This window comes from Barbus barbus (genome assembly GCF_936440315.1).
Source record: "Barbus barbus genome assembly, chromosome: 30".
Classification (NCBI taxonomy): Eukaryota; Metazoa; Chordata; class Actinopteri; order Cypriniformes; family Cyprinidae; genus Barbus; species Barbus barbus.
In genome coordinates, this window is record NC_136758.1 from 11,670,500 (window position 1) to 11,691,853 (window position 21,354).

Genomic DNA, 21,354 nt, shown 5'->3' on the forward strand with positions numbered 1-21,354 from the left:
ATTTATTTATTTTTTATTTTTTTATTTTTTTTTTATTTTGGCAATTGCTCTAAAGCATTTACCATGGAATAGAAAAAAATAATAATTAAAAGGGCTGTGAATTTTTATCTCACAATTATGACAGGTTACGCAAGCTTTTACATATATATATATATATATATATATATATATATAAGTATGAATTGCAAGATATAAGCTAAAAAACTATAAAGCTATATTTTTATTTATGTATTTATTATTTATCTATTTATTCTTTAACAAAAATAGATTTCCATAGAAATCTTATGAATAGTTTGTAAACACACTGTGCCATGTTTTGACAAGTGATAAAGATTAAATTAATTTAAATAATAACAATTACAAATAATAAAATAAGGAAACATCAGTCTGGTTACACAAACAATAGTGTTTGACTTGTAATATAGCTTATGGACTACGTTTTTTTTATTTTTGCCCCACACTTGCCAAGTATTTTCCCTTCATGACAGTATTTTCAGTTGTAGGTGTACTGTTTGTTTAAAATGAAGTGAAACCTGAGTAACATATTTAAAAGATTTGTATTAGATTACAGTTTATTCTTAGCTGATTATTTTAGTACAATAAACAGACTTTAAGGAATCTGGATCTGAAAACTGAGTTACAGCGTACATTTTTGTCCTAACATATCACTCTTAATTAATGATCAGATTCTGTGTCCAAAAGCAACAGCAACAAATCAAAGCAAGTTTAAATTGCCTGTATCAGATCTATTGCTTTTAATACCGCCATAAGGTCCCTTGATTCCATCTCCTGAAGGAGTGAACACCGAGCTGACCAACAATGAGTTCTTGTGTTTAAATCTAATTGAAGTGATTGATGAATTCTCAAACCTCTTTAGCTGAGTTCCTGAGTTTCACTGGGAATAAGTCAGAGTGAGGAAAGTGGACGCTGTGACCCTACGTATGAGAGCTGACACCCAGCTACAGGACCCGCAATAACTTTCCCTCTCATGTCATCACTAAAGCTCTGTGGGAAGGGGAATATGTTGTGACATGTCCAGATACGAGCCCTGAAATATATGCTGGCAGTTAGCCACCAGCCTCCCTTTCAATCAACAGGCTCGGCTGACTGGGGCTCTTACAGTGGCTTTAATTGACCAGGGGTGGAATCGTAACACTACACTATCATCTAGTGGTGTGCGGAGGGATTGCATTGCGGTAGGGAGCTGGTTGTTTACAAGTGACATTTATTCCTAATTAAATGCTGCACTTGTTGCAGCACTTCTTGTGGAGAGGGGCTTGCATCCACAATGATGCAGGCAGGATTCTGGATTCTCTTGTAAGCTTCTTCCACTCTAAAAAAAAAAACAAAGAGCAATTTGTCATAAACGCTCATTGTCTTTCTCAATATACCTGACAGCGTTGAAAAACCTTAGAAAACTTTAAACTGCTACAGGGATCGTCCTCAGGAAATAGAGCCATTTGTGTTTTATATGTGTTCTTGTAATGCTAAAGTAAAAATAATTTTATATTTACTATGTGTATATATATTTATATATTTGTTTTCATCTGACTAACAATTTTTCATTTTAATATTGTATGCACTACTGTTCAAATGTTTGGGGCTGATAAGATTTTTTAATGTTTGTAAAAAAAAAAGTCTCTTAAACTCACCAATGCTACATTTATTTGGTAAAAAAAAATTAATTTATTAAATAAAAATACAGTGAAAAACAATAACATTGTGAAATATTATTTAACTGTTTTCTATTTTACTATATTTTAAAATGTAATTTATTCCTGTGATGACAGAGCTTCCAGTCTTCAGTGTCACATGTTCCTTCAGAAATCATTCTACACTGATTCTCAAGAAACATTTCTTATTATTATGAATTTTAAAAACAGCTGCTTATTTATTTATTTATTTTTTATTCTTTGACAAATAAAAAGTTAGTTTTTTTTTTAACATATATTTAAAATAGAAATGTGAAAGTCTTTAATGCATCCTTGCTGAATAAAAGTTAGCCAATGTACAAAAAATAAATAAATAAAAAATCTTGTTGACCCCAAACTTTTGAAGGGTAGTCTATACATATACATATAAACCTGCTATCCTGCAAAATTATATTAATTATTTAATATATTATAGTGATTTGACCACATGATAAAAAAGTCTTTATCCCCACTTTATTTTCAAACCCAAAACATTGTGAATAGGGTTGGCATAATGTTTTAAAGAGAAATTTCATCATTAATTTATTAATATTGTTTCATATTAAGTTATTACTTTTTACCTTAGTAAAAAGTTTAATTCAAGACATGCCCATTTTTTTGTCACAAATGCATCATTACCAGAAAATCCCCTAGAAATAGCTATTGAAGTTTACTTTGGAGTATTTAGGCCAGCTGGTGTCCAAGCAGTCTAGAGATGCACAAAAGCATCTGATAACTTTAAGGGTTATCACATGCAGTAAGCAAGCATGTTGAGATGTACCTTAAAAACACCCTCACATTTAACAAGTTGACCTACTTAAGTCGGAAGAGCTGATTGATCTCCAGTTCAGCCTCCTCAACTGTCTTGTCCTGTCCCCTGTCCCTGAGTCTTCTCAGTCTTTCTTCTGGACTGACAGTGAGGAGCAGCACCAGGTTTGGTTGGAGCAGGTCTTCTGGCCACTGGTAGAGATCTGAGCCTGGCTTTGGGAGGTTTTCAACTCTTCCACCAACTGCTGTGGCAATGGCATACGCTGCTGTGCTGTGCCAGTACCTAACAGAAAAAAAAAGAGGGGGTTGTCTATAATCATGCTGGGTAATGAACTAACTTGAAGTAGAAATGCTACTACTATTGTTTTCTAATATCAATTCTAGTGAGCCAGTCTGTAAAAGATATATTCCATCCAAAATGGATATCCTCATTGTTTTTGTGCCATATAACTACTGCTCTGATTACAAAACTAAATGAAATCTGATAGTTTCATATACTTAAAGTATTCTCAAATAACAATTTACATTTGACTGAGCCTCAATTTCCACAAATTCAGCATTTGAACATATATTTGCTACATTCCCATACGTTCCACTGTGCTGCATGTGAGTGTATTTGTGGTGCACACATCTCTACCTGTCCACTACGACAGGAGCCCTCAAGGACTCTTTCCCGATGTGGGCAGCAGTGATGTAGTTCCCCAGAGCGTAAAAGGCCCTGCGGATGAGGGGTGGTTCTGAGTCAAAGCGCTGTCTGAAAGGAGCCAGGCACTGGGGAGGAGATTTCAGCAGAGTAGCATTCAGAGACTCCCGCAGGGCTTCTGTGAGAGTAGTTTTACCTGGGTACATGAAGAAATCAGGGAAACACATAGTTAGAAAGCAACAGAATTTTAGAGTGCAAACTTTTTGTTTGTTTATGTTTTTTGTCATATTGGAAGCTATGAATGTGTATGTGACATTACGTTACTTTTTAATTAGCTGAATAAAGTATTTATCAAAGGCTCAGTGCTAACCTGTGGCATCCAGTCCCTCGATCACAATGACAGGAAATCCATCACCCCTGCTTGTCTCCAACTCTTCGTCTACAAGCTTCAGCACTTCCTTTGACTCAGGGATAATGTCAGTGCACTGGGATGGGCAGAAAGATGTATTGTTTTACATTAAGCTGCATTGTGGTTAAGTACTGAAATACATTGATTAATTAATCACCCAATGTTCATTGTTACCTTAAATTAGGTAGCATATACACTTTCATTTCAGCATTAAAGTAAAACAGTCTACACACGTATACTTTTAAAACTGGTGTTTTGATACTTTTTTAACTTTTAAGAAGTATATGTGTACAACCCCTCAGAAACCTAACAAATTCAGCAATTACTCTTTTTATAAGACTTATTTTTGGCATTTCCACCTTTATTATGATAGGACATATCAGAACTGACAGGAAGTGAAGTGGGAGAGAGAGAGAGGGGGGGGGCAGGATTAGGAAAAGTCCTAGAGTCGGGATTCGAACACGGGATGCCTGAAGCACAATGGTGCACTATGTTGACACGCTTCCCACAAAGCTATCGGCACCAACCAGCATTTGGATATATCATGAAAATAATATTTTCCTTATCAAAGTGATAAAATGTCATGTTGCAAAAATGAGCACACCGTCCTGAAAGTTACAAAACAAAGCCAAATACGTTTTTTTTCCACAAAAGAGGACCGTGGTACAAGAGGAAGACTAAATCATGGTTTTAAGTGTGAAAATATGGCAAATGTAACAGGAATTCAAAAACAATGGACTTTTGACAAAGTTCCTGAAATAACCAAGCCTTCACTTTTTAGCTTTCATTTCATGATGAGCACTTTTTTAGCTAGGAAAAAAGCAGACAAATACAAAACAAGTGATGCAGAGCTGGTAAAAACTTCTGAAAAGAGTGACAGTTATACTTCTGGGAATTCTGGTCTCATGAGACCAAGTCAATCATTTTGGATGTAACAGAATTCAAAATGGTATTGCATTGCTAAGGGAAGAAGTACAGTGAGAAGTGCTTGGTTCCCACAGTGAAGTTTGGAGTTGGCAGATTTTTTCAAATAGGGCTCGCTGCAGTCCACAAGATCCAGGGGGCGTGGTTGGATCCACATCTGGGGGGAGGGATTGGTAGGTTTAGGGGTGGAGATGGGGTGGGTTTAGGGATCAGGGGGTGGAGATGGGTAGGTTTAGGTATATGTAAGGTGGGAGGAGTTGGATCTGGATCCAACCATGCCCCCTGGATCTTGTAGGCTACAGCAAGACACTCCTCGGTTTTTTAAATGTTTTTGAAAGAAGTCTCTGATTTAATTGCATTGAACTGATTCAAACACATTAAAAAGAATTGTTATTAAATATTATAAAAAAAATATGAATAATTTTCCATTATTATAAGATATAATTTATTCATGCAATGGCAAAGCTGAATTTTCAGCAGCCATTACTCCAGCCTTCAGTTCACATGATTCCTCAGAAATCATTCTAATATACTTATATGGTGCTCAAGAAACATTTCCTATTATTATAAATATGGAATTTAGCAGTGATGCATTAAATTAATTATAATGGACAGAACAGACATGCATGTGTGTGTGTGTGTGTGTGTGTGTGTGTGTGTGTGTGTGTGTGTGCCCATGTGCGCGTGTGTGTGTGCGGGCACGTTTTTGTGACAAATGAGGACATAAATTTGTATAATGACATGGGTATGACTTAGCTATTACAAGGAGAAGGTGACTTATGAGGACATTACCCCATATCCCCACTTTTCAAAACGCTTATAAATCATACGTGAGTTTTTTGAGAAAGTAAAAATGTATAGTTTCCTGTGAGGGCTAAGTTTAGGTGTAGGGAAATAGCACATACAGTTTGTACAGTATAAAAACCATTATGCCTATGGGATGTCCCCACTTTTCACAAAAACAAAAGTGTGTGTGTGTGTGTGTGTGTGTAGGCTATATATATATATATATATATATATATATATATATATATATATATATATATATATATATATATATAGCTTATGAAAATAAAAAGTAAAAATAAATTTACTTTATATACTAACTACTGTACTATAACCTGGTCCCAAAATGCTTCCAAATCCTACTGTACCTCCTGAAGAACTTTATAGGCTTCATCCATACAGTAGAAGACATCAGAGTTCCTGATGTTCAGGGTGGATGGGTGATGCTCTGCTGCTGCTGCAGGTGTGATGTACTGCCTCATGGACTCCTGCACTTGATTGACAGGTGACCACAGCTCCTGCCAGCAGTACTGACCCTCGCGCTTGTATGAAAACACACATACTGATTTACTCTGCTGCAGCGTCTTTAATATGTCCTCTGAGAGGGTTGTAGTGGATTTGTCTCGTATAAAAAATCCTTTAACGACGCTATTTTTGACGTCCGGTACAAAAGAAGACGCTTCAACAACATGGCAATCTCGCGACAGCGTTACGGACAGCTTGTGTTTTATCTCGGCGTGCGTTTGCGCTTTCTCAATTCTGCTGTCACTGTCGACATGTAGCGAGAAGAGCTTGCCATCATCTCCAAAGAGCTGCTGATGAGCATGATGAAGCTCTTGTGGGGTTGAGCTCAGCGTGAAATAAAGAGGTTGAGTGCGTAAATCAAACTCCACCGCGAATATACGCGAACTCAGCTGTCCACAGCGAAACATTGCGCTCTTTAGCATTGATAGATATTACAGAAGCATATATAGAGAAGTGCAATGCTGATCTGGAGAGCAAACGAAACACACAGAAACGAAACTTAGATCCGAAAACGAAAGTAAACAAGCCCAGCTGAGTCTGTCAAGCCAGTGCAAGGAGAAATAAATTGCGTGTTAATAATTAAATGAGCACACGTGCAGTTTCTTTTCAACATTATTACATAAGCAATTAATCATCTACAAAGTTTCGGTGTAAATTGTTAGGCTATTTCAGGAAGCCTAAACAGCAAGATTGGTTAGTTTCAAGCAGGTTTTTCCATACATTTTCCATTCCATTAATATTTGCTTATAAAATGAATAACTGTGCAATTGTTGTCAACATTGTTGACAAAAAAAAAGTTTTAACGATTTAATGAATATAGCTATATCAGCAGTAGCCTATTTAGCCTTGCCTATTTTGCTTTTGTTGTTGGTAATGTTGAAATGTTTGGACAAGAACTAGCTAAATATCAATTATTAATAGGCCTACTATTTTTAATATATTCTAGATTAAACCTATGATATGTTAATAATTTGCCCCGTGTTTTAAAGAGAAAAACATAATCCAGTTACATCGAGGTGACTAAAGAAAATAAAACACCACGCCTAGCCTCTCAAGCAAGAAAAGAAACTGATCAGTAAAGCAACTTGAGACTGCCCCTTATAAATAGGGAGGTATGAGCTTCCTGAGCCTCATTCAACACAACACCATGTTGACATCAAACCAAGTTGGTTTTGCAGCAATGTTAACGCAATTTAGTTTGAAGAACGTCCACAGCTTCTTAGCTGCCCTGCTGAGATGGGTTTTTATGCTGGTATCAGGCACGCAGGTGCAACAAACACCTGTCGGAAGGACTCGCACCAAAGAGCAGAAAGAGGGCTCCAGCACTCCAAGCAGTGTAAACTACCACTTTACCCGGCAGTGCAATTACAAATGCGGATTTTGCTTTCACACCGCAAAGACCTCTTTCGTCGTGCCTATTGAAGAGGCAAAGCGAGGCTTACGACTTCTGAAAGAAGCAGGTAGGCTAACATTTACTAGACAGTTGTGAAATAGCTATGCACAACTTAAAATTAAAGCTTTAGAATTTTATAGGCTACTTAATAAAGGATGCTTTTCTGATCAAAAGTGAAGTAAACGATAATAATGTTACCAAAAATATTACATTATAAAAGTTAACATTTTTCTCTTAAAGCTGACTGTCATTTTTATTCTCACACTTATTGTCGATTGTATGTTTTAGGAATGGAAAAAGTCAACTTTTCGGGTGGAGAACCCTTCCTTCACGAGAGAGGTCATTTTCTGGGAGAGCTGGTGCGATACTGCAAACAGGAGCTGGAGCTGCCGAGCGTCAGCATCGTTAGCAATGGCAGTCTGATCAGAGAAACCTGGTTCCAGAAATACGGTGAGAGTCGTGCATGACCAGCAGAGGGCAGCGAAGATTGCTTTTAAACTCTCTGGCTTTAACGTTACACGTATTTCACGTTAGGCCCTAGTTAATAATACTAGGAAAACCCTAGGCTATACCAACGTTTATTATATAGGCCTACAGCTCCACGAAAGGCCTACGTATAATTAAGAATATTAAGTAGGCCTAGGTTACATTTTGTTCATGTGAGATGCCTTATTATTGCACTATCAAATGCACAGTATATGAGCTTTTTTTGTGTTCCAAAACACTAGCAACAAAATCACATACAGGACAACAAAAATGATTTTCAGTATTTTGCTCAAGGTGATTTAACTAGCAGAGTGCACAATAATTAAAAGAATAGTTGTGAAATATGACCAAGCTAAAAATGAAATTTAATTCAAATTTGCACCGTATACACTACTGTTCAAATGTTTGGGGTAAGTAAGATTTGTATAATATTTTTATAACAATATATATATATAATACTTAATTTCTAATGGTAAGGATGCATTCAATTGATCAAAAGTGAAAGACATTTCTAATGTTACAAAAATGCATAGAATTTCATGTTCATTGAAGAATCTTGAATATGTCCCCAAAAAATATTAAGCAACACCTATCAACTATTTTCAACATTAATATTAAGTTTCTTGAGCATCAGCATATTATATATTACTTATCATGTGACTGAAGTAATGACAGCTGAAAATACAGCTTTGTCATCACAAATAAATTACATTTTAAAATATATTAGAATAGAAAACAGTTATTTTAATTTGAAATAATATTTATTACTATGTTTTTTTTTTCCTTTTGATAAAATATATAAATGCAGCCTTGGTGCGCATTAAAGACTTCTTTAGAAAAAAAACACAAGACCACAAACTTTTAAACTATTCACTAAATATAATATATACTTTGCTAAATACATTTCAGAAAAATACATTGTTATATCAAAGGTATTTGCATACAAATGTACAAATTTAATTGTATATTTAATAGGTGACTACTTGGACATCCTGGCTGTATCTTGTGACAGTTTTAACGAGGACACCAATAAAGTCATAGGTCGAGGTCAGGGCAGAAAGAGTCATCTGGACAAACTGGATCAAGTTCGTAACTGGTGCCGAGACTATAAGGTGGCTTTCAAAATCAACTCAGTTATCAACACCTACAATGTGGATGAAGATATGACCGAGCAGATCACCGATCTGAACCCAGTGCGCTGGAAGGTACAGTTATACTTCATTACTGCTATGCAGACTCTATCATTTTAACCAGGCTGCTGACCGTGTTATTAAGGCTGTATTGCAAACACACAGGTCTTCCAGTGTCTGCTAATTGAAGGTGAAAATGCTGGGGAGAACAGCCTCCGCGAGGCAGAGAAATTCATCATTAGCGATCAGCAATTCCAAGACTTCCTGGACCGCCACCAGAGCGTCAAGTGTCTGGTTCCAGAGTCTAATCAAAAGGTAATTTTGAGGCACAGAGCGCATACTTTCACTCGATTCAGATCAGCGTTTCAAATTTGGAAGATAAAGTGGCTTCAATTTATGGGTAACACAGCGATAAACTTTCAATTTCAATTCATTACCAAAGCTTTTATGACTTATAAGTGTGCATGGAGAGATTTGAATTTAAATAAAAAATAGCATAGGTGCCAGGGACTTGAATATAAAGCAACTTGATATGAATTGTTTACTTATTTATTTTTCTTTTACAGATGAGAGACTCTTACCTGATTCTTGATGAATATGTAAGTGGTCTCCTATTTTCTTCTCAGTATCCATTAAGTTTTCTTCTCATTACCGTGTGAAGGATTTTTTTATATTTGATTATGTTGTCAGTGGTGTCTAAAGGATTTTTTTCTATGTTAGATTACACTATTATTACAGTGTAAATGATTCTTTTAAATTACATTGTCATCATATCAGTAGTGGAGGGATTATGGATAGGAATATAAAAAGGCCTGCAGTAATTTGCCTCATTCCAGGCTTCAAATTACTTTCCCCTCCCTTGATAATCTCTGATCTCTATTAATAATCATGCTGTCTACGCTACATCATCAGAAAGAGCAATCATCATAAATAGATTTTTTAATCCTCCATATCTGATTCCGCAGATGCGCTTCTTGGATTGCCGAAAGGGGAGGAAGGATCCGTCAAAGTCCATTCTGGATGTTGGTGTGGAAGAGGCCATCAAGTTTAGTGGCTTTGATGAGAAGATGTTCCTCATAAGAGGGGGGAAATATGTGTGGAGCAAAGCAGATATGAAACTGGACTGGTGAACTGTTTTAATATCTTAGCCTGTGTTTACATTGAGACCTGATTTAATTTATATGGTAATAAACAATTGTACAATATAGTTACAGAAGTTACAACATGGTTGGATACATTGGGGTGTAAATGTCTGTGTTTTCACTATTTTTAAGAGATTTTACTGCACTGAAGTACTTATATATGTGATAGATATATAAGTATTTATATATGAGTTTGTATTATGCTTGCTTTTCATCTGAAATATTTGCATAACCTGAAGTATGTTGTTAAATTTGATGTGCTATGGTTGTTTGTATCTTGACATTCTAAGTAGAAGTAATTGTTTTTATGTAATCTTGGAAGAAAATTACTGATAAATTATCAGCTTGCATAAACTGCACTTTGAAAGCATGAAAGCACTTTTAATTAGCATTAAGGCTTCAGTACATCTTAGATGCTTTAGTGCAGAATTGACAATTTAGCTTGAAGTTCCTCAGATCGCACCACTGGAGAACTTTCATAATACTCTTTTCTCTGTAACCCCATTAGAAATGAAAAGCTTTGAGGCACTTGTAATATAGCGAAGGTCATAGAGGCACCTTGAAAATGAAATCTATAGAAAATAAAATGATTCCTCAAGTATATTTTTTTATTTTAAGGTGAAGTTGTAACTTCATATTATGTTTTATTTTATTACTTTATTTTGAAAAATAAATATTTTTACATCTGTTACATCTGATCTCATAATTGTTCAAACTGCTCAACGTGTCAAATTTTAAAATGAAATAGGCATTCACAAAGCTACCTTAACTTAAATTGTGGAGTATATTTTTATATCCCTATCATGTAGGCTACATCTTAAATACATTAGAAAATCATTTAAATGATTAAAAAATAAAACTAAATTAAGATTTCTTTGATCACAAAGTCAAAATAGTAATTTAAAATAATCTTGCCAAAACTGGCAATTTATGATGAAATATTGTAAAATATTCTGAAATGTTTTCTTGAAAATATTGTTTTAGTTGTTAAGAAATATGTCTTTCGTAATATCCAACTAACAAAATGTAGGCTAACTATAGCAAAAACGTCCTTAATGCAATGCATTTATCTAATATATTTTATGTTTATGCAAAATTATCAATAGCCTATTTTAAACGATGGTTAAAAAAACAGAAGTACCTTCAGGTTAACGCACTCACGTAAGGTAATGTTACCCCAACAGCTCCCAAAAACTGTTATATAACATTTGGAGCTGTCCCAAAGTCTGTTTTCAAGAGCACCATAATAATTTGTGTTGCACCCAACAGAGGACGCTAGTGCTGCGCCTTCGCTTCAGAGACGCATATATATATAGACACCGACTCCGCTGTCTGTACAGCACAGCACTAGGAAACACTCAGACTAATGGCGTCTTCACAACGCGTCCGACGGACCAGCTGATTCTTATATCTGCCTGCAAAACTACATGAAGACAGAAGGTAAAACGCCCGTGCAATTACAGATGGCTATGATGAATGTGTTGGGTTTAAACTAAAAGGGTTTTTTTATCCACAGTGTACGACACTATATTGACTTTCAGTAATGCAGTAGGATTTGTGCAGCGTTCATCGTTTTAAAGCCGAATGTCTATTTCAGCAGGTCAATATTTGTCACAAAATCTCTGTTTTATTTTTTGGCAATGCTTTATGATCTACATTTAGCTATAACGGCGAAACTTCACTTTCTTCCTGGATATGCAGCTCTCATATAGATTTGTTTACCCGATTGATGCCTAAGATGGCTGTTTATTATATGTCCATAGGTTGGTTACTGTCACATTCAGATGAGCTGGCTATCAAAACCTAGTGTGCTGCCTACCTAGACAGCGTTTTTGGGCGTCATGGCCATCTCACGTGTCTGTAATGCTCAAAAAAAGCTTTCTGTGTAGGCAGCACACTCTGTTTTGGGATCTTGGGATCATGGGACCCTTGGCCCGTCCTGTCAGACGATGCAAATATTCATATGAAATGCCTTATTCTGCTGTTTAATGGGTGGATGTGCTCCAGTTCAGGTGATGGTGTTCTGTAGGGGTCTTCTGTAAGATTGCTTAGTTCGATAGTAGCTTGTTAAGTTTTGTCAAGAACCCTGGATGAACACTCCATTGAAAAACAGTAGTAGCTTTGAGTTATATTTTCCATGCTTTTATTGGGGGGGGTAGTATTTGCAGACCCTTCACTAGGTCGACCAAACTGCATCTTCTCAGTGCATCTGTTGACATCTCAAGGTAAAGGTTCTGTGTAAAGGTGTAAATAGCTTTGATAGTTGTTTGGAATGTATTGCAATAAAGTGAGAGACAACCATGAATATATGGTTTTTAAAACAAACTGATTAATCATATGCAAAAAAGGATAATAGCATAATTTCTTCGTGTCATGAGTCTAATTTTCTTTTTTTCCCCGCCATATTAAATATGGCAACTGATCTGTTCTGAACCTGATATGTGAGGTTATTTCAGTTTGAATCCACCCCACTTTAATTGTTAAAGTGTTTAGTTTATTGGATTCGACTAATTGATTAATTACTAGCCTTATAGAAATAAGTTTGCATTTCTACAACCTGGAAGAGAATTTTCAAGCTGTGGGTTCCCTTGGGAATTTCCTGTGGATTTTTATAGCAGTTTTATAAAATAAGGCCTATGGTTAACATTTACGTTTTGTCCTACAACATAAATTACATCCAGTCTATCGTTATAATCATGAATTTTAAACCTGCTGTGTTTTATGTTCTTTTCATGTGGAGTCATAAATATCGTAAGCGCGGGAGTGACCGAGGAAAAAACATATTTAAAAATAGGAAACTTAGAATTCTAAACGAGTTGCCGAGCTGTTACGTTGTAATGTTTTTTTTTTTTTTCTGTGGTCAAGATAGATTGTGCTGTTTGGAAAAAGGGTTTATCGTAATAATTATAGTCAGTGTCCAAGAAAAACTCTTCACTCTCATCGGTCCTCATAGTGGCTGCGAAGGTTTGACACACCACATGTTGCTAACTGCCCGTGTTTACATATCATACTGCAGTCCCTCTGGTATTTACTCAACACCCAGCATTCATTTAGTGTACTGGATCAAAAGCATCATTTAGATGGGTTACTATGATTCTGCATTTTCCGTTTTAATTTTTCTGGATGTGGTATTAATGGTTTAATTAATTTCAATCATCAAAACGTATGCTATAGATCAATTGAATTTCTAAAACTTTAATCAATGTATTTTTTTTTTTTTACATTTTAAACCACAATATTAGGGTTATTTAAATTCTATTTTATTTCCCCCCTCCACCTTAATACACTTTACAGAAGGGTTTGTAAATGGGATAACAGCGGTCTGTTTACATTAGAGGAGAGTTCTTATCTGATGAGTGTTATCTAGGGTTGGATTTGACTGTGTATTTGAAGCATTTACATCCAACTCTTTGTCCTCCATCTAACATTCTGCATTTTAGCCTTGACTGTATAACAGTTGTCTACACTTATATATACAGTGGTGTCAAAAAGTGTTGGCCCCCTTCTTGATTTTTGATTTTTTGTTTGTCACACTTTAATGTTTCAGATCGTCAAACAAATTTAAATATTAATCAAAGATAACACAAGTAAACACTTTTTATTGTGAAGGGGAAACAAAATCCAAACCCACATGGCCCTGTGTGAAAAAGTACTTGCCCCCTAAACCTAATAACTGGTTGGACCACACTTAGCAGCAACAACTGCAATCAAGCGTTTGCGATAACTTGCAATGAGTCTGTTACAGCGCTATGGAGGAATTTTGGCCCACTCATCTTGGCAGAATTGTTGTAATTCAGCCAAATTGGAGGGTTTTCGAGCATGAACCGCCTTTTTAAGGTCATGCCACAGCATCTCAATAGGATTCAGGTCAGGACTTTGACTAGGCCACTCCAAAGTCTTCATTTTGTTTTTCTTCAGCCATTCAGAGGTGGATTTGCTGGTGAGTTTTGGATCATTGTCCTGCTGCAGAACCCAAGTTCGCTTCAGCTTGAGGTCACGAACAGATGGCCGGACATTGTCCTTCAGGATTTTTTGGTAGACAGCTGAATTCATGGTTCCATTTATCACAGCAAGTCTTCCAGGTCCTGAAGGAGCAAAACAGCCCCAGACCATCACACGACCACCACCATATTTTACTGTTGGTATGATGTTCTTTTTCTGAAATGCTGTGTTACTTTTACGCCATATGTAACTGGGACACACACCTTCCAGAAAGTTCAACTTTTGTCTCGTCAGTCCACAGAGTATTTTCCCAAAAGTCTTGGGGATCATCAAGATGTTTTCTGGCAAAACTGAGACGAGCCTTTATGTTCTTTTTGCTCAGCAGCAGTTTTCGTCTTTGAACTCTGCCATGCAGGCCATTTTTGCCCAGTCTCTTTCTTATCGTGGAGTCATGAACACTGACCTTAACGGAGGCAAGTGAGGCCTGCAGTTCTTTAGATGTTGTTGTGGGGTCTTTTGTGACCTCTTGGATGAGTCGTCTCTGCGCTCTTGGGGTAATTTTGGTCGGCCAGCCACTCCTGGGAAGGGAGCCTTTTTCACACCACTGTATATGTACTAAATCAATAACATTATTGACCTGTGTGCTGTATGTGACACGGTTATGCAGTTTCACCCGAAATGCACAGTAGAGCAGAGATTAGATAATTGCGTTACACATAACAGTCAAAAAAGACACTCCCAAATTAGGCCACTTGTCTTTCCTTACCATAAATAGACATTCTGAAGTATAACCTTTAATATTCGTCCATCAGAAAGTTAAATCAAAATTATGGCTTGAAAGGGCAAAAAAAATATATACTTTTTTCTGATAGCCTTTATTTCAGTTGTTTATAGCAGCTCACAGATGCTTCAGTTCAGTCAAAGGTTGTGGTGACCCAAACGCAAGAGCAGCAAGTACAACCGTTATCTCAAGAATAGGATAATGAGCATGCAAACATACTGTTTTGCTTATCAAATATTAGCTTAAATGTGTCAGGCAGGTTAAAAGCTAGTTTAATGTTTGGTTCTAGACTGTGAATCCTGTTCAAGAAGACCAATTGTGTCCATGGTGTTAAAAAGCACTAATCAGAGGCTTACTCCAGGGCTGGACTATAATGCTTAAAATGATAATCACATAACTAATAATCACAATTTCTGTTTAGAATATTTTTGACACTTTCTCACAACCAGAAATCCAGAGAATATGAACTCATAAGCAGAGTTTATTTTACCTCATTTAGTTTCCTATGTTTATTATATTCATCACACATTAATACACTCTCTACATTCTGAAAACTGGCAAAGCTTTAACAAGCTTTTCTCAAAAGTTAAAACCATAAAATGCCTAATATTAATTTTAATAAATCCAAATTATGGAGGGTTTTTCTATTAAACAACAAAAAGATCTTGTGTTTTCAGATCATCAGCTCTTTATTAAGCACAGAGAGGGCTGCCAGGTTATGAAAACTAAGTAAAGCACTAATCAGAAAATGAGAGAAAAAAAGCTCCTAACATCTGGGAACACCAAGCATGAACGCTCATGGAGGCTTGTTACCAATATTTAACAGAAACATCATATAAGAATTTTTTTTTTTTCAGGATAAATAACCAATAGGCCTGTATCGTAGGAGTTTATGCTTAATTATGCTTAACTCAAAAGAAGCAGAAGTCGTGATCACAGTTAAAATCAATTAATCGTGCTGCCATAACACTCTGATTTGTGTTGTTAGTAACATCTGTTCCTAAAACAATAAGATGTACCGCTTCAATAACAAAGAACGCTGAATAGCTTGACCTGGCTGTATTAATTATTTAATAACTCTTCCTAGTCATCCCTTTTAATCCAACTGACTTGGGAACTGACCGCAATTTTGTCTTGAATTTTTACAGGAAATCCATGAAGACATTTACTAGCTTCGCTAATGTGTTCTAACCTGTAGGTGAGCTTCACAGACAAGCATACTATATTTTTAACCTTAATATGGCCTTGTTTGACCTTCTAAGCCCCACACACATACATCCAATGCACTAAATGCATTACAGAGCTCTTAAAGCTGTTAAGTTATGGCCAGCATTTGGAAGCAGGTGAGGATTGAGATACAAGGACCATTTTGCAATTTAATTACGAGAGGCAGTATGACAACAGACAATTTAACTCAGGATTTTGTTTTTGCCATACCAACTAAAACATAATGGTTGACAATGAACTTTTCCAATCATATAGGCTATTATTTACTTCAAGATTCCATATCGAATTCTCTGAATACCTCCTGATTCCAATTTATATTGCCATTATCACTCAAGATGGTGAGGATTTTTTTGAAATTTTGGAGTATTTCCTAAATGCAGTCTCTTAATAACATACCATGCTTTCTCTATTAGTCAGTCATCATTCCTATCAATTATATCAAAAGCCACATTGTTGCTGCCCTCCAGCTGTGGATGAGAAAGCAGTTAACTCAAAGCTCTGTAATGCAGGCAAGAGACTAGCTGGCTCACGGCAGAAGGTGACCTCAGCTGGGTTCACATCTGATTGAGTCAGATATTTTGGAGGATAAGTCCCAGTAGCCTCGTGCATAAAAGTTGCATATGCACAAAATGATTTTCCAAAGTGACCGTGCCAAGAACACACTGGATTCATGAAATAATATAAGCGAGTCAGACCAAAAGACTCAAACAAGTCAAGTGGTCAGTTTGGATCTGTCAGTGTGGTTACTGAATCTGAATCAACAGCTGATACATCATCTGCAGTTTTTACTTTCAGTAGTGTGCGACAACTAGCCTATAGTTCAACACACATTTGCATTTTTATTATATGAAAAATATCTAAAAGTAATATTGGTAAATGATGAGTACCTGTTAATTTTGTGTATGATGGTTGGCCTTTTGTTGAACAAGCTTGCTGCAAGCTTGTCTGATGTGATTTTAAACTGCAGTGAGTGACGGGTATAATTTTTTATTCATTCAGCTCTCACAGTCGGTACCCACTCAACCTGGCGGCTCCCCCTGCCCTGGAGCATCAAGCATTGCCACATGTGGCTGGTGATAAAATGAGGCATTTGCATGTTAGTAGCTTATTGGCAACGTGTGAACTCATCAGGCATTGAGAGCTGCAAAACCTTGCAGAGCGTTGCCACGTTGTAGCGGTATGTACAGCACTGCACAACATCATCCAAATTTCAGAACCACCATGATGGTAGATGCAGCAATAATTAAGCAACAGTTCAATGCAAAGAAAATGGTATGTTCATACATGATGCAGTGTTTTTGAACCACCAAATTCCACTAGTCATTACTGTTTTTTTAATCTCATAATTGCAACTTAATATCTAATATCTATCATTTAAGACTTTATTTCTCATAATTGCAACTTAATAGCTCACAATTGCGACTTTATGCAGTATCTTAATTTTTATATCTCATTTGCTACTGTATACCCTATAATTAGGACTATATTTCACAAGTGCGACATCCATATTCCATCCATTTTTCTCAGTTTCTCATAACTTCACGTTATATTACATTATTGCAAGTATTTCTCATAATTGCACGTTTTTATCTCATAAGTGTGACTTTCTATCTTACAATTCGTCTGCATTTCTCATTTCTTTAATTGCGACTATTTCTCTTAATTGGTATTATCACACACAATTGTGACTTTATATCTCAATGTATTTCTTATTGATGGTTCAGATCTCACATTTGTGACTTCATGTCTCGTAATTGACACTTTTTATCTCATAATGTAACTACTTATCAGAACTGCAATTTTATATCTCACATTTGCGACTTTTTATCTTACAGTGTGACTATATTTCCTATAATAAACTTAATCTGAAAGTTACCTTTCTCAACAACTTTAAAACAGGAAGATTTTCTCACCATTTTGGAGCTGCTTGGTAGCTGCTGTGGCTTGCCGCCACAATTTTACGAGTTTAAGTAGAGCTTTGATTGCCTCAGCAAACTAGTGAAACCTGACTCATCTATTGAGCTGCACAGAAAAACACATTTTTAAACAGTAGTTCAGTTATTTTATATGGCACAGAACATTTTGTGCCTGCTTATGATTTTGTACAATGATGTTAAAATTATTTTATTTTCAGATACTCATTTCTGTTTCAGCAAAACCTAGGAGATTTCTAGAAGTGTGTGTCTGGAGTGTCAAGCCAAGACAATGCGGTGTTTGCGTATGAAGTATGTTCCAGTGAGGGTGTGTTTTCTGAAGAAGAGAAGTTTGGGCACGTTCTGACCTCAGCATCTGTGATTCAGAGCTTAACTATAGCACACTTCATAACTTTGTTTTCCAACTAACGGTGAAGAAAAGAAGCGTCTGAATGTTTAAAAGACCTTTTGTAAATGAAAAGCAAATATTTATCAATGGCTTATATTTTATTGTTGGCTAAATCCTTTACTTTTTCTGACATAAAAATGTTCTCGGTATTAAATTTAATTGTTTAAACTTTCATTTATTTTCTTCTTTTGATTAGATTTTTTTTTGATTAGCAGTACCTTGAGTGACAACAGATGGAATTCATACATAACCTCAGGCTCTCAGTCTCTGATCGTGTCAATAGAAATAAGTACTCAGCAGCATGCTTGTCATATCCTCTTAATTTTTCAGGCACAAATGGTGTGCCACAAGGCTTCTGAGAAGAAAGATGTCTCTTCATATTTTGATTTAGTTTTGTTCTGGCATAGCTGATGTCATTTTTAAATCCTTGTCTTCACACTACAGAGAGACTAAATTTCTCACTGTTTTAATTTTGCTGCAATCATATTCATCCTTGGAGATAATGGTATGCTTTAGTCACACTGGAAAATGTTTTCCACCATCTGGAGACGCTAGTCAGAATGACCTCAGATCATTAGAGAAATCTCCTTATTCTGGAGGATTGACCTTTACAGTACATACTTTAACTTTAATCAGATTGTCTTTGCTCTCCAAGATATTCCTCCTTCAGGCTCTCTGAGAGCTCATTCTGCTGTTGTATCGCATCCTCATGATTCTGCTGTCTTCCTGCCAAGTCAGTACTTGTCTGAAATGTTGAAACTGCATCTCTGTGATCCACACACATCTTGGTTCACCATCTTATACTGATGTAGAAACCAGGTCATACCAGGTTACGTTGGTGTAGCTGGTCAATCAATTTTGGCACCGATTTTGGAACCAAGGTCTACCATCTCTGATCAGGTCAACCACGATTGTCTACCACAGGGGTGTCCAAACCTGTTCCTGGAGGGCCACTGTCCTGTGGAGTTTAGCTCCAACCCCAATTAAACACACCTGAACCAGCTAATCAAGATCTTCAGACTTCAAGGCTGTAGTGTTGGAGCTGGTTGGAGCTGGTTGGAGCTATTCTCTGCAGGACCTTTGCCCTCCAAGATCCGGATTGGACACTCCTGGTCTACCAGGTAGGGACAAAGTCTCTTTAAGACAAGTCATGTCACTCGGCAGCCATCTTTGAAATGACTCTCGGGCATCCAAGTGCAGCTCCTATTCTTTTGAATGGGGAAACATCTAATTCTCCAATACTGTTCACTAAGCTTACGATTTCCTATTTGAAATCACCAAAGAAATCTGATAACAACAGTATCATAAATATTGTTTCTTTTGTTCAAATAGCATTATAAAAAGCGTATTTTTCAGGCTAGATCAGCCAGTGCGCATGCGCAGTCCTAAGCGCACGTCTCAGAACGCTGGCTGTTTCTATAGCAACTGGGACTTCTAACGGCAGCTGCAGTGATGCGCTGACTTTACTGATTAGCGATTGGCTCTTTCATTCAGAAGGCGGGGCTTCCTGCGATTAAATGGCCATATTGAGCATTGCATTTTTCCCTATTCAAAACTATAGGAGTGACATGTCTTGGGTATTCTATAGTCTTTGGTAGGGATGCACAAAGTACTTTTTTATTTTGTATTTATTTTTTTATTTTTTTGACTAGTCAGTGTGTTGCCTAAACGAGTAATCAAATAATCTGTTTTGGAAAGCTTGTATAGCTTGTATAAACTGGTTTTGGGTAGAGATCGACCGATATATCGATTTACCGATATTTTTCCCGATATTTAAGCATTTTTCCATAATCGAATATCGGTTTTGTAATATCGGATTCCCCGATAAACACCGCCATCTTGTGGACGTTTTCAGAATTGCGCGCAGGATCGCAATTGCAGCGCATCTGAGGGGAGACGAGACAGCAACTGCGTGCAGGTACTTGATTTGCTGTAGTTAGTAAACTATTTAATATTACAGGCATTAATGCACAAATTAGATGTATTACATAAATGCCTGATATATAGTTTAAATGCAACTTGGCTCTAAGAAATATGATAAATAAGATACTCTGTCAAGCCCTGTCCCTATAAAGATAGGCTATAACTTTGCCTGAAATAACACAGCCATGAATTAGCACATGGTGGAAATAAAAGCGCTGAATTTAATTCTCTCTGTGGTCTATTAGTCTCGTGAAGTCGGAGTCACATAGATAATCCGTCAAGTCCTCTCCCAATAAAGACGTAACTTTGCATGAATTAAATAATACAGCCATGAATGATTGCATGTTGGAAAGAAAAGCATTGAATGTAATTCTCTCTCTGTTGTCTATATGCTCATCATTAGTCTCGTGAAGCCGCTTTCCTATTGCAGTTCACTCAGCGGTTGATGCTCAAGAAATGCTCAGCACGGCCACTGCATGTAACTTTTAACAAGATTCACTTTTTTGAAGCACCCTAAATTGTATTAACACTTACTATATAACCATTATTTTGTTTATAAACATCTAAATTAATACAACTCTATGGAAATTAATTATTTATTATCTCCGCGATCGATCGCAGTTTGAGTAGCCTATAGTTCTGTGTAAAGGCATAGATAAACTGCGCTGTCAGCAGCATAATTTAGAGCATGCCAGTTGAGAAATGCAATAAAATACAATGCGTGTTATATTCCAATATTCCAGAGAATATTATTCCGTGAATTAACATTATCCAGTGAATTATTCTTCACTCTTTATCCTATTAAACAGCTTATAAACCTACTAAAACTGTAGTTAAAAATGTTGATATGACTCCTTTCCTTTATTTTCTCCATTTGAAAACATTAGACTTTCTATGTTCATTTTGCTTACTGCTAATATTAGTGTTGCTGCTAAAGCTTTTTATAAATAAAATGTTTTTTATTGTTGTAATACGAAGATTAAATTGAACATGACAGGGCTCTAGACTGCGACCAAAATGGTAATTGTTTGCGAGTTAAAATTTGACGTGGTCGCATTTGTACGAGTGCATGGTCTGCGCTGCTCCAAAGCGTCTGCTTCATACAGCGCGCGCTGCCAGCCGCAGCACATTATAGCAGGAGTCAGATTTCACTGATCACGTGAAGAGAGGTGCTTTCAGCGCGAGCGCTTAGTGGGTAGAGCCTGGTTTATACTCGCCGAGTCAGCACGAGCGTGAAGGTGCGCGTCGCGGATGGAGCGCAA

At 36.5% G+C, this 21,354-nt stretch overlaps 3 protein-coding genes across 4 annotated transcripts in view; 2 read left to right on the forward strand and 1 right to left on the reverse strand.

Moving 5' to 3' along the window:
• Positions 1-540: 540 nt before the first annotated feature.
• LOC306850321 (UMP-CMP kinase 2, mitochondrial-like) lies at positions 541-6,298 on the reverse strand. Its single transcript, XM_079385892.1, has 5 exons — positions 5,590-6,298; positions 3,473-3,587; positions 3,097-3,298; positions 2,509-2,742; positions 541-1,333 (listed from the first exon to the last, which is right to left on the reverse strand). Exons 1-5 carry the CDS (start codon positions 6,166-6,168, stop codon positions 1,213-1,215), a joined length of 1,251 nt encoding a protein of 416 aa, XP_079242018.1. The 5' UTR covers positions 6,169-6,298; the 3' UTR covers positions 541-1,212.
• Positions 6,299-6,473: 175 nt separating this feature from the next.
• On the forward strand, positions 6,474-10,588 carry LOC306850094 (S-adenosylmethionine-dependent nucleotide dehydratase RSAD2-like). The gene is made up of 6 exons (XM_079385535.1): positions 6,474-7,206; positions 7,428-7,589; positions 8,601-8,830; positions 8,921-9,070; positions 9,322-9,354; positions 9,721-10,588. Exons 1-6 carry the CDS (start codon positions 6,861-6,863, stop codon positions 9,883-9,885), a joined length of 1,086 nt encoding a protein of 361 aa, XP_079241661.1. The 5' UTR covers positions 6,474-6,860; the 3' UTR covers positions 9,886-10,588.
• A 519-nt stretch (positions 10,589-11,107) lies between these two features.
• The window catches only part of LOC306850825 (putative E3 ubiquitin-protein ligase RNF144A-A), a 42,757-nt gene continuing 32,510 nt past the window's right edge, over positions 11,108-21,354 (forward strand). The window contains exons 1-2 of one of the 2 annotated variants that reach the window (XM_079386735.1): positions 11,108-11,337; positions 16,847-17,024. The gene's annotated coding sequence lies outside the window, so the exon portion shown is untranslated. The remainder of the gene's footprint in view (positions 11,338-16,846; positions 17,025-21,354) is intronic. The other variant, XM_079386734.1, reaches the window with a different exon arrangement.